This window comes from Magnolia sinica, chromosome 10 (assembly GCF_029962835.1).
Source record: "Magnolia sinica isolate HGM2019 chromosome 10, MsV1, whole genome shotgun sequence".
Lineage (NCBI taxonomy): Eukaryota > Viridiplantae > Streptophyta > Magnoliopsida > Magnoliales > Magnoliaceae > Magnolia > Magnolia sinica.
The window spans coordinates 51,160,270-51,174,732 of NC_080582.1; the positions used below are offsets into that span (position 1 = coordinate 51,160,270).

Here is a 14,463-nt window from a genome sequence, read left to right on the forward strand (position 1 = left end):
TCATATATAACTAGAATGTCACGTGTAAACGGTGTATATGGATGGACGACATGGATAAATGCATGCATCAATATGGGGCCCACATGTGTAGTGGATTTCAAAATCCACGGAAATCCCACATGAGACTAAATGCAATTCCATCCCACCTAATCCCAACCTTTCTCATCCTCCCCAAATGTTGGATGGAATTTGCACGGGACAAATGCAATTCTATTCCACCTAATCCCATCTAATATCCTATGCCAAATGCCCCCTAAGTGTATTGGCGATATTTTGATAATATTGCTAATGTATTGATACCATCAAATTTTTGTTTATTAGAAAAAAATTTATTTCAAAATTTTTTCATGGGCACATGGTTGTGTGTAGTGTTCACTTTGTCATTGATAATATTAATAATATCTCAATATTATCGATATCGCAACATGTATGATATTGAGATCACAATCTTTCGTTTCCTTTACAATTGTTGATGATTTCTTGGTGAAATATCATGTGCTGTTGATATTTTACAATATCGATGGATGTTTGGATGGAAGGTTGGATGGTTAAATAGGCCGGATGGGATGATTGGACTGATTTCTTGCAACAACACTTGCTTTTAAGGCCCCATTAAATGGAAACTTGTTATGTATGCATTCTTTTTACATTTTTTTAATTCTAAATATGCAAATATGTACATTTTAACATCTTCTAACATTTCGCTGAAAATTCCACCATTTTCCCCATGTTTCTCCGCATTTTCGGTTATCAGCGATATTATCGGTGATATCAATATTGTTTCCGTATCCCTGGCCAGTGAAACTTGTAGCGATACCGATACTTCGAACACTAACTGTGACCATGTGCAATGCAGGGCCATTATGCATGTAACGTACCCCCCCAATGCACGCGTGCACACATTTTCTCTCTCTTTTTTCTTTTTTCTTTTTTTCTTTTTGACCTTTTTGCTTCTTAAGACTACTTTTAATCCTTTTGTGACTAGGCTTATGTAACTTTTGAACATTAAAAGATGAAAGTTAAGTTTCCCACTTGTTAGACGAGCTGGCAAAGATAGTGTAGTGTGTGTGAGTGATCCAGGGATTAATCCCTGGTAATGTTACCCTTAAAAAAAAGCACAAAATTTAAGCCATTTTCGAAATCGAAGATCCAAGGCCGAATTTGGGGAAAACTGAAAACATAGGTAAAAATTCATTTTTTCTTATTTTTTTATTTTATTTTTTTATTTTTCTTGTTGGAAATGTATTGATTCAACATTATATTTCCAAATTGACCAAATCTTGTTACGTTTATGTTTGGTTGGCTATTTGTGTGTGTGTGTGTGTGTGTGTGTGTGTGTGTGTGTATTGTTGTTTTTTTTTTTAATTTCCAGCAATTTTCTTTAAAAATAAAAAAATTAAAAAAAATTAGTAAAAGATATAAAGTGTAGATTTTTCAAATATATGTATGGAGTTTAGATCTACACGTACATGCACTAAATCAATGTTTTTCATTTCTTTTTCTATTTCTTTTCTATTTTTGATAATTTCATTTAATGTTGTCAAAAATCGTTATCATATCGCAAATCATAATAGGGGTTGAATTGTATCGAATTGCAAATGGTAAGATTTTTTTTAATGATTTTCTTAAAAATATGAAAAAAATATAAATAAATCATGGAAAAAACTTCAACATTATCATGACATGGTATTACTTAAAAATTAAATGATTCTTATCTCTCTTTCTTTTTTTCTTTTTTCTTTTTTTTCCTTTTTTCCTCATCTTTCAAGAAATTTTCCTTTAAAAGACATACAAGGATCCTTTAATAATTTATGTTCTTGGTACCATTTAATTCCATAGACCAATGTAAAAAGATATTTTGATTTTTGACTATCATTCCACAACATATATGAGTCAACATAATCTTAAGCATCCATAAAAACATTATAGATAAGTCATACATCAATTTGGTGTTTCAACCAGTTAAAAAGTAATAAATCATAAAAATAAAAAAGAAGCTATACGATTTAATATTGAAGAGAATATATATTATTTAATCTCTTACGAAGAACAAAATAAAATAATTACCTTTTCTAAATGATTTTTTTTAAAGAGTTTCTTTCTAAATGATTCTTAAAGCCCCCGACCAATTTAAAAACATAAAATGAAAGCTAAGTGAATCTTAAAATAGAAGAAAACAAGTATAATTTGAATTGTAAATTTGAAGTTGAATCATAAATTGTAGGTTCAGATCATAAAATTGTTGGGTTTATATAAAGGGATTTGAAGGTAGGACCCAAATAGTTTTGCTTAAAATTTGACTCAAATTGTAATTCATGAATCGTAAATCGATGGATTTTGACAGCACTGATTTCAGGTCATTTTTGGTTGAATAATATTTTTTTCATTAAATTTTTTTAAGGAGAATAATGTCAAATGTTTGGGGATATGCATTAGCAGGATGAATCCCACGGATGGCATGAATGCCCATTTTTTGGAGCATTCAAGTAGTGGGATGATTTTAATTGGCTTGACAATATTCATCCGAATTTATTTTTAATTTATTTTCCTTTATTATTATTATTATTATTTTTTTTTTTTAGGGAAATAGTGTCAAATGACTAGGGATATGTATTAGTGGGATGAGTTTCACAAATTACATGAATTTCAGACCATTTTGAGGGCCATTCGAGTGTACCCAAATTGACCTTATACTATTCATCCGATTTTAATTTTTTACTTTTTTCCCTTAAATTAATATTGAATAATTATGATCAAATATTTAGAAATTTAAATATAGGAGTTTTAAAGTCAATCTAAGCCTCTTAGGTTAATAATATCGTCAGGCAGCTCCAGTCAACATTCTTGCCAAAGAATGGCCTTGTTACATGATCATAAACATGTTTAAAATTAGAAAAGAATACATCTTTAGAACCCTCTCATTTTTCCGAATTTTTCTTGTGTGTGTGTGTGTGTGTGTATTACCTTTCTTTTTTCCTTAAAAAATTTTCGACCATCACTACTTGTAATGTAATGGTCCAACGGCTGGCCATTACCATTGTTGAATACCTTGATGACGATAGTAGTAAACAAACTGTTACTGTTAAATAAAGTTTTTTAATGCATGAATTGTTTTGTGACCATTTTGAAGGGGTATCTTAGTAATTTGACATTCAATAATTCTTTAGGGTTTATATGCTAAACATGTTTCACACACGTGTGCAAGCATGTATGCATTGTATGTGTGTTTGTGTGTATAGGTTGGCTAAGCAGGCATGAATATGGAGCCTTGCACATCCACATGCAAGTACACCCTCCAATATAGAACGTGTGTCTAAGATCTGAGGTTTCAATTAGGTCTGCCATGTTTTCTGGATCTTCTTCTTCTTCTTCTTCTTTTTTTTTTTTTTTTTTTTTTTTTTTGTGTGTGTGTGTGTGGAAAGTAATTTTTTTTGGAAGGTCACCGTTTAGATTTTTCGCCCGTTCTAACTCCACGAGTGGTTCTGACCTACACATCTTGTATGTGTGCTTGTGTGTAGTTTGTTTAGCCAGAAAGCATGTGGATCATTTTATTTTATTTTTTATTTTTTATTTTCTAACACACCCACCCACTCACACCACACGGGCACTCAATCTCATGATCTCAGTGTTGAAACGGAGTTTGTCTGCCACTGAGCCATGGAGCTGGACCCAAAGCATGTGGAGCCTTGCCTATCAACATGCAAGAACACCTACCCATGCTATGGAACACATGCATAAGGTATGAGGTTTCCATCAGGTGTGCCACACTGTTTAGATCTTTTGGCTTGAAAATCAGGCTGTTTTAACTCCTTGAGTGGGTGTGATCCACTTGATTGGAAGCTCAAGCCATTTTAACTCAGGTGGGTGGGTGCAACCCACTTGATGGGAAGCTCAGGCCATTTTAACTCCTCGAGTGAGTGTGACCCACTTGCTGGGAGGTTTGGCTTGTGTGTCGATGGGTGGTACTCCTCATGGGCTTAGCAAAATGTTCGCATGCATGTGTACATGTGCGCGTACAAGTGTTAGGATGGGTGTGTGCATGTGGGTGCATGCGTGCGTGTTTCTGTGCATAGAGGTGGCGATGGGTTGGGTTGCTCTGTGGGTCAATTGACCTGACCTGCTTAAGAGATGTGGGTTTGGGCCAAGTTAAATGGGTAGTGGGTTGGGCTTGGTTTAGAAAATGTGGCCTGCTTAAGTTAATAGTTGAGTTCGGTTTGAACACCATCCCACAGTTCCAACCCGCCCCGCACATATAGCTTATCATTGGGCTGGGTCATATGAGCTGACCCGACCCATCCGATCCCAAAACTTGAAACAAAATAATAGATAGTATTAGTAAGTACAGATACAAACCCATGATGTATGTATGTTTGTGTGTATTGGGGCTAGGCATGCCTTTAGCTCCACATTCCATTGTTGAACCAAAGTGTGGCTGTGCTGGTTCGGTCAACCCTGACCCAATTTCAATTAAATGGGTTAGGTCAGTTCAGTCTTAGGCTTGATGAATTTGAAGTGGATCGGGTTGGGCCATAGGGTCGTTGGTTGCAGTTCGGGTTCATATCACAATTCTTGGATCGTTTGGTAAACAGTTTGGGCTCAGGCTGACCCCTAACTCGACCCTTTGCCACCCTGATGTGTGCTTGCGGGTGGTGTTTGTGTGTGTATGCATATGTGCTCGCATGTGTGCTACGTGTGTGTACGCACATCTAGTACGTGTGAGACTTCCTAATTTTAAATGATAAGTTGGTTCATGATCGTTGAAATCTAATTTCTTCATGGCAGAGAAACTGACCATAGGGTGCTTAGGTGGATCCTAATATCAATGTAAAGAAGTATCTTGTAAGTACCACTATCATCCCTGGTGCTTCCAATAGCTTATTCATCCCTTGGTGACATTTTCTTCCAATAGCTCAATCTCACATCTCAAACCATAGACTCTTATCTAAATCCCATAACCCAACAAAGAACCAAAATCATATGAGGAAGTATAGGATACTTGATGTGAGAATATGCACTGCATGATAGTCTTTCTGTTTGTATTAGCAGGATCATTGTTCAATGATCTAGGCAGTTGATTGACAGTACTATAGAGGATGGATCATGCCCCAAAAAATCCTGTGGGACAATCCTAACCAATGGATAGATGGCCTTTAAATATCACTGTCATCATCACCATCATCATCGCCATCATCATCATCATACGTTGTTTAAGCTTTTCTGGTTGGCTTTTTGAATCATGTTTAAATTGGACTTTCAATGATTGCTGGGCGCAAGTTTGATGACTAGCTTCCCACTTGACATTGGCCCTCCTCCATGCATGTTAGGGATTAACTGGTGCAAAAGCTACTTGGTGGAGTTGAAAGAAGCAAAATATTTTCACGTTCTCAGGAAAAAAAAAAACCCTCTTGAGATTTAAAAAAAATAAAATAAAATAAAAAAATCCATCCCTGATGGCAACAATTTGGTATGGGCTTGTAGAAATGACATCATGCATTGTAATTGCATGGGCTATCCATGACAGGCTGCATCATGTCAATGGTTCAGAAAACTGCAACATGGGCCCCATTGTTACTAACTGGAATCCGATCTGTAGGTTGAAGATCACATAATTCCTAAGATTATACTAATCATCTGTTGAGTCAAAAAGTGTCAATGAATATTTCATTCACAAATTAAATGTGATGCTCCGCTGACTCAATAACCCATTGACCATTGACTGAACAATCGAAAATGATCAGATTCTCTTTAAAAATCAAGTTCTTTGGAACCGAAATTCTCAAATATATATATATATATATATATATATATATATATATATATATATAAATAAATAAATAAATAAATAAATAAATAAATAAATAAAAATCTTTCTGAATAACTAATTATGTGAAATAAAGCTCCCCCAACTAAAACTTTCCCCTTTCTGTTGTTTCTCCTCTTCATTGGAAATTATGTTATGATTTTAACATTTTGTATTATTTCTTTCATCTTCTCGTTTCGTACATGCTAGTGCCTCATGTTTTCTAGATGTAAGAATGGAAGTTATTGTGACATGTAGCCTTCTTCTTTTGCAAATGATTTCATTGGATCCTCTAGTATATAATAATCAAAGGTGCACCCTTCTGTATGCTGCCTTCTTATTTGCATCTCACTATTTTCAGGTATGTCAACCGTGCATTGTACCTCCTTCAATTTACATGCGGACTCTCACACCCAAACACTGCTGCAACATATATAAATGTGGCTATGATGGAAGAGGGCATGGGGAATGTTCATGTTGCTCTCAGATACCTGCATGAGGCCCTTAACTGCAACCAAAGATTATTGGGAGCAGATCACATACAAGTCTCTCTCTCTCTCTCTCTCTCACACACACACACACACACACACACACACAAATATGCTCCATTAGGCATCTGTGCACATGCATGCATTCTTATCAAGTAAGAACTGGCATTGACATGCTACACAAGCATACTTCAACATATGTGCACTCTCTTTAGGCTGTAAGGTTATGCACTCCCATACCTCTGCTCAGATATTCATTTTTTCATGTGTGATAGTTTGTTACTCACCACCCAGCTGTGGGCCAAATATGTTGGGATTTGAGGGCTGTTTTCTCCTGGTTTGTTGTGAGAAATCCGACCAGCCCATGACTATAAGAGATCATGCATGTGAGATGTTGATTGATTATCCTGAAGAATGAAAAAATAATTCTGATTGTCAGAAATCAAATAGGCTGGGGATAATCAGCCTCATGGCTTTCCCATGACTCTCAGTGATGATTGGATTATTGTGATCTATTATTCACATGATATCTGTAAGCAGTGTCAGGAATTAATACTGCAGCTAACAAATTTCCTACAGTAAACCCATTGATGCTTCTATAAAACTAAGCAATTTTTATGCACTTTTCCTCTGACAGACTGCTGCGAGCTATCATGCCATTGCGATAGCTCTTTCTTTGATGGATGCCTATTCCCTCAGCGTGCAGCATGAGCAAACCACGCTACAGATACTCCAAGCCAAACTTGGATCAGAGGATCTCCGTACTCAGGTAGTTTCTGCATACGAAAAGTATTATAAACTGTCTGGAAGATTCCAACGTATCAAAACTTGCTGAAACTAAATCCAGAAGTCTTTGAGTCAACTCATTTTGGTTTGCGCTTTTACAATTCTTTTTCAACCATTCCAGTCAGTTTCAATCAGTTTCGGTCAGTTTTCAGTTATTGTGGAAAATGGTCGGTTCTCACTGTTAGCATGGTTTTGTCCTGGTGTGAGTCACACTCCAATTCCATGATCCAATTCCTTAATGAATCTACTTAGAATGACAATGTTCAGATTCTTCAAAATTGAATGCTATATTTTCTCATGCAGGATGCTGCTGCATGGCTTGAATATTTTGAATCGAAAGCTTTGGAGCAGCAAGAGGCTGCCCGCAATGGTACTCCAAAGCCAGATGCATCCATTGCAAGCAAAGGTCACCTTAGGTACTGACGGTATTGCCTGTTTACTTGGTTTAAACTGAAGAATTATTTGCACTGAAACTGAAAACAAGTGATCCACTGTCTCAGCGTTTCAGATCTCCTTGACTACATAAGCCCACATCAAGACGCGAAAGGAAGAGATGCACAGAAGAAACAACGGCGTGCGAAGGTATTCACAGCATCCTCTCTAACATTAATCATCCTTGGTAGTCACAATAGCACTCAATTTTAGAAAAGATTTGCACTTTTAAATATTCCAACTACCAAATGAAATCAATCACTCGGAAACAATGGTTGTGGAACAACATCAACAGTTTTATTGGTCATCCATCTCTTCTTCCTTCTAAGTTGAGAAATCTTAGGTTTGAGCGCATAGCTCAAGGGAAGGCTCTTTGCTTCAACATGGAGGTCTAAGGCTCGAGCCCAACATACCTATTCAAATTAAAATAACATCAGCAACAACAACAACAACTTTATGGTGGGGCCCAACAAACTGTACATGTGGGGCCCACTGTTTTGGTGACCTGACTTTCTCATATGATGGGCTCCATTCTGGGAGGAAGGTACCAGAACATGTGGGGCCCACTGTTCGGTGATCCAATTTGCTTATGATAGGCCCATTCTGGGACGAAGGTGCCAAAAACGGCCTGCACGTAGTTCACATAGTAATTGTCCATTTCATCGGATGGTAGAATCATTCATTACCTCACTTTCAAATATTCGAAATCTAAGTTTCCTTTTAAGAAGCATGAAGAAAATCAATGTTACTTTTGCTACTTTGCATATTTGAAATTTTGATCTCATAGCTCTTTTGATTGCTATATGGACACTTTGGTGTTTCAAATAATGCAACAAGCTTTCCTGTTGTTGATTCTTCCAATATCATCTATGATTTCCTAATTCCCACCAATGTCTTTGCAATTTGTATTTGTTCTCCCACATGTCATCTTTTAACTGCCTACTTTCAATGTTCTGGTAGGTTTTGCAGAATCATGATAGACCCAGCCAAGAACATGCCAATCCATATGCAGATGACATGCAGCATGATGTTAATCAAACTCCCATCATAGCTGAAGATGCCAGAAAGGAAATAAGCCCTGAAGAATCTCAGCAAGAAAAGTTTAAAGAAAATGATGACATCAATTCGCGCAATGCGCCAGCAGTGGTAGATGTGGGATCGCTGGAAGCTATGTCTGATGATGGGTGGCAAGAAGCCAATTCAAGAGGCCGTGCTGGAAATGTTGGAGGGCGGAAGTTTGGCTCAAGACGACCAGCACTTGCAAAGATAAACATAAACAGCTCAGAGCACTCAGATTTTAGAGAGGCCACTTATAAGAGGACGACCATGTCTCCAGCTCAAAAAACCAACTTTGCCAGCCCAAAAACTGCTTCAACTGATGTGGGTGCTGCCACAAAGGTTCCGAAGTCAGCAAGATTGACCGTTGGAGATGAGCTGAATCAAAAGCAGGCAAAGAATCCAAATGTGGAAGCTGAACCAAAACAGAACCCGAAGGCTGTACCAGCCTTCAAGATTTCTTTGGTAACAGCAACAAATTCTCCAATCGCTTCAAAATCTCCATCCTACAAAGAAGTAGCTTTGGCACCTGCTGGCACAGTCTTGAAAGCAGCATTGGAGAACCCAGATGAAATAAACAAGGAGACGATTGATACCCAGACCCACAGAAATTCAGTAGAGATATCCAACGAGGAAGATATAGATGGTGAAGGAGCAATGCAGGAAGAAGAGGAAAAGAAATCTCCAGTCACTAGTGAGCAAGAAACTCAACCTTCTGCTGTGAAGGTGCCTTCACAGGACACAGAAAAGCCTGCATCTGAATCTAGTGAGATTCCATGCCCGGGGAATGACAACAAGCCTACTGAAACTAACAGCAGCAAGCTTTCGGCTACAGCACAGCCATTCAGTCCTGGGGCACTGTCGTTGATGACCCATCTGTTCCACACAACTGCCATAGCTGGTTTCTATGACATCAGAGCTGATAATGGAACAGTTTCACCTCAACTGGCAGGCATCCCAACACAGTCAGTTGCTTCTAGGGTCCCTTGTGGACCACGATCGCCTTTCTATTATAGAACTGGCCACTCTTTCCGTATGAAACCTGGTTATCCTAACTGCCACCATGCTGTTATAGACAGGAGCAGCTTTACTTCCCCAAAAGTCATGAACCCAAATGCAGCCGAGTTCGTCCCAAAGAAGACATTTGTAGAAGCTCAGTGTTGTGGAGCCGAATCAAATCAGCAGACAGATTCATTGGTAAGTGCAAAGAAGGATTCTTCACCCGCAGTGTTTTCAGAAGATAAAAGCTGTAATGAGAAAGCTGTTAACGAAGCTAAAGACAGCAGAGGGAAAAACAGTAGTAATAAGCAAAAATCAGAGCTTGCAAAGCAGATTCTGCTTAGTTTTATCGTTAAGTCGGTCCAAAATAACATTGATCCACCAAAAAAGAAGGGCAATGAGAGGAATAACGAAGTTTCAGACCGTGCCTTAGAACCATTTTATAGAGAGAGCACCATAGCCAAAGTAATACATGGAGATGATGGTAAGATGGAATCGTCTAAGAAGGTGGATGTAAATAAAGCTAAGAGGAAGGATGGAGAAGGATTTACGGTGGTTCCGAAGAGGCGAAGAAACAAGCAGCAATTCTCCAATACGGCAAATGGGTTATACACTCGGAAAGCTATCTGCGCTCCAGTCAACTGAAAGAGTAAACAAGTACGGAATATACCAACCCTCAAATGGAGGAAAGTAAAGAGTTCTAGTGTATTGATTTTGTTGCAAGGAGAGTTTTATGAGAAGGCAATAAGGTATGTACAATAAATGTTTGCTCTCTAGGTTTTTTTTTTTAATTTTTTATTTACTCCCCGGGACGTTCTTTTCTAACTGACAGAGGTATCCAAGTGTTGCCGTCTTTATTATTTTTGCCATATTTGGAAATGAAAGGAGGTTCACTGAAATTGGATGAGTTTGATAGTTGTACAAAAGCCTCTGAAAGGTTATGTAGAGATCGACTGTTTCATTTTTCTAGAGCTTATGCTTAATCAATAAAATGCTTTTACTGAAGTTTCAATTCTTCCATGTGTTTGTGTTTTATGTCTACTTCAATAAAAACCACCCATGGCAATTGGTGTTGAGTGTTGAAAACAAATAATGAGAAGGGTGGGTGATGATGGGTTGGCAATTTCACTTCGATATTGAGGTCTCCAGTTCAGGTGCAGCTTTTATAATACAAAGAGAGAGGAGTAGGTGAAGAGAGAATCAAGGTAAAGGTGATCCTCTTATTCAAACTTCAAACTTCGTAAACCTAAGGAACAACCCGAAGAGAGAATTAGGGTGAGAATCAAGGTAATTTCCTTTGTTCCACGTGTGTGCATGACTAGTGGGGTTCCCATCATACGCCGCCCCTTAAAGACTATGGTCATTAGGTGACGCTAACTTCTACGATGGGTTCTTCCTCTACTGCATCTTCGGAAGTCCTGAGAATGGCTAATTACACCTTACATTGGTGACCCATGCTAAACTTTTCATCACAGTAATAACATTATACATATCTTCAAAATTCTTACATTTCTTGTAAAGTCAACTGCTTGATAGGCGGCGTGCCCTCCCTAGGTAAGGCAGTCATCATAAGGGTAGAAGGTTTCCAGTCATTGGGCTGTAAAGTTTGGTTGATGGAAGTCGCTTCTTCATGGAGTGACGCCATTTGGGATGCTTCTACAAAAGTGAACAGTTGAGAAATTTTAACCCTTCACATAACTTTGAAATGAATCACCTAATTAAGAAAGATTCAGGCAATTGCGAGGTGGTATTTGCTAATCTTTCAAATTAAGATTAATAATTTTTTGTTGTAGCTTGGACAACTCATCACTGGGGTCTACAATATTTGTAGGTCTGAAACACACACATAGGGCATGAGTGAATTGATGCCAGTTCATTTTACTGATAGTCTTCTTCATCCACTGATACCATGGAATGACATCACTAGAACAATAAATTGCAGTGAGCCACACCATTTTAAAATTTGGTAGAACTCCTGAAATTGTTCAGCTGTGTACATTCAGTTGGCGTGATCATGACCATCAAATATAGAAAAATCAAGCTTAACTGATTGATGGTATGCCTGATTTCATTGTAAACCTCCAGATTCAACTGTAGCTCTATTTGACTCCCTCTCTTCTTGCATGAGTTGCATGTAAGAAGCAATTTGTTCAAAATATTTCAACATTTTTTTTGTAGTTGACTGCGATGATTGTTGACCTTGTGAGCAAGCTCCATATTGGAAACCATGGTTAACAATATCCGTAAGCAGTCCAAAGATTGTTGACTCTGATACTAGTTGATATGATGTTCAACTGGTATCATGAATTTAAATGAATATCTCGAAAAATATAAAAGAAAAATAATAAGGGGTAAGAAACTACTTCAAGGGTGGTGGACCTCCTCATATCTTTATTTTGCTTTAATGACTTTCTTAGAAATACATCACTGTTTATTCTCTACTTCTAACTACTCATATCTTGTAGCAACTTAATTTTAAAACAAACATTTAAATTTAAATTTCCTTTATCTTATTCAAACTTCAAACTTCCTAAATCTAAGGAACAACTTGAAGAGAGAATTAGGGTGAGAATCAAAGTGATTTCCTTTATTCTACATGTGCACATGATCAATGGGGTGCACATCAATAAACGACTAGGCCAGTTTTGTTGTAAGTTGCTATCGATGGAGGATGTTTCAATGTCTTTAAGGGCCATTGCATTGCTATTCATGCATGGAACCCAAACTTGAATTAATGAGTAGTCCCATGACTCAAATTATTTATTATGGGTCATGTTGGACATGTAGTAAGTACATGGGACATTTATTTTCTGGGTTACATAGATCGTAATCGGAACTCAATCAATAGTTAAGATTCTGGATATATGATCACGAAACATGCATATACATAATTTTATTAACTAGAATACCACAAATTGGAAGAATGATAAATACATAATTTTATTAACTAGAATACCACAAACTGGAAGAATGATAAATACATAATTTTATTAACTAGAATCCACAAATTGGAAGAATGATAGATTATGTAGCTTAAGTGATGTGAACTGGATGATGCAATACACCACTTTGTATTCTCCGCTTCTAACTACTCTTATCTTATATCAACTTAATTGTAAAACAAACATTTAAATTTAAATACGATAACCTAAATAAAGAATCAACATTAAGGTGATCATCTTATTCAAACTTTAGACTTCCTAAACCTAAGGAACAGCCTGAAGGAAGAATCAGGGTGAGAATCAAGGTGGTTCCCTTTATTTTACATGTGCACTTAGTCACTGGGGTGTCCATCAGTAACCAACTAGGCTGGTTTTAAGTTGCTATTAGCATAACATATTTCAATGTCTTTGAGAGCCATTGCCTTGCCTATCCATGCATGGAACCCAAACCTAAATTAATGAGTGGTCCCATGACTCAAAATGTTTATTATGGGTCATGTTGGACATGTAGTAAGTACATGGAACATTTATTTGGTGGATTATGTAGACCGTGATTGGAACTCAATCAATGGTTAAGGTTCTAGATCTATGATCAAGAAACACGTATCTACATAATTTTATTAACTAGAATACCACAAATTGGAAGAAGGATAAACCATGTACCTTAAGCTATGCGAATTGGATGATGCACGAGATACTTATATATGATTGGGCTATTGGAAATTGGAAATGGAGGAGAGGGGGGTAGCGCAGCCAACCCCTAGTGGGGTCCCATATAACTCTCCGAGAAAAAAAGGGGCACCAACCTTGTATTTGGAGAAGTTGTGCGAACCCGTTTCGGGAAAAGTTGTGCCAACCCTTTGGCGTAGCTACACCCACATTTGATGTAGAGGGAACAATGATATATATATATATATATATGTGTGTGTGTGTGTGTGTGTGTGTGTGTGTGTGTGTTATGCGTGGTTTGTCTACATGCAAGTTGAGCAAGACCGTGTCGTTGGCATATCACTTCCATCGTCAGATTAAAAGAAAAAAATGTAAATTAGCTTGTCTTCCTACATGCGGTTGATTTGAGCGAGCCATCGAGTATCATTTTTTTGGCTCCAAAATCTGTCACATAATTGTTTCACTCTGATACCACCATTAGGTGGACAAGCTCTCCCATTCCCTCACCCTTTCCTCTACTTGAGAAAAAAATTGCACGTTTTATTGTTCGAATTATAATACATGCAGTATTTCTATTAGTGTAACATACAAGTGTCGTGTGCATAGTGGTATGACATTAGTGCATTACGAAGTCGTTTAGTTATTTATTTATGTATTTTTTATGTGCATAATGGCATTTCATTACTTCGTTGCGTGCCTATTTAAATTTGATGTATTGTATAATTATTATGGGTGTCACCTGACCATTTTCATGGAGGGATTCATTTATTGTCCTTCAAACTTTAATTGTTTCTATTACGGAGAGGGATTCATTTATTGTCCTTCAAACTCTAATTGTTTCTGTTATGGCCAATCAGGTAAGTGAAAGTTTTGTGTCAGATCGACAATGATTATACTACCCTTATGTCTATTGGTTTGAGTGTTGCTAGCTTAGATCCTTTTAGACCACTGATAATGATTGTGCACGAATATTTAATATCTAATGTGTCAAATGTATTTCTAGATTGACTTTATAAAGCCCCATCTCACATAATGTAGTGACTATAAATGACATTTAAATCCATTGTGACTGATCTCTTGAGAGGGGATATGTTAGATGAGAATAATTTTGACAATTGACATAAATCATAAGAATATTGATAGATGAAGAAAATGTATTGTAGATGTTGAAAATGGCCAAGGAAAAGTCAGAGATAGAGGATGAAGATGTTCCTATAGGCAACCTGAAATTCTCTCAACAAAAATACAAAAAGCAAAAGAAAAATAATTGAATTGGCATGAATATATTGCT

The 14,463-nt window shown here is 37.1% G+C and overlaps 1 protein-coding gene across 6 annotated transcripts in view; it reads left to right on the forward strand.

The window, feature by feature from the left end:
- Positions 1-10,566, forward strand: part of LOC131258379 (protein REDUCED CHLOROPLAST COVERAGE 3-like) — a 35,112-nt gene extending 24,546 nt beyond the window's left edge. For 5 of the 6 annotated variants that reach the window (XM_058259668.1, XM_058259667.1, XM_058259669.1 and 2 more), the window contains 5 exons: positions 6,162-6,345; positions 6,926-7,057; positions 7,378-7,490; positions 7,575-7,656; positions 8,467-10,566. In XM_058259668.1, coding sequence (XP_058115651.1) covers positions 6,162-6,345; positions 6,926-7,057; positions 7,378-7,490; positions 7,575-7,656; positions 8,467-10,206 — 2,251 coding nt within the window. In that variant the 3' untranslated portion in view covers positions 10,207-10,566. The remainder of the gene's footprint in view (positions 1-6,161; positions 6,346-6,925; positions 7,058-7,377; positions 7,491-7,574; positions 7,657-8,466) is intronic. The other variant, XM_058259670.1, reaches the window with a different exon arrangement.
- The last annotated feature ends 3,897 nt before the right edge of the window (positions 10,567-14,463 follow it).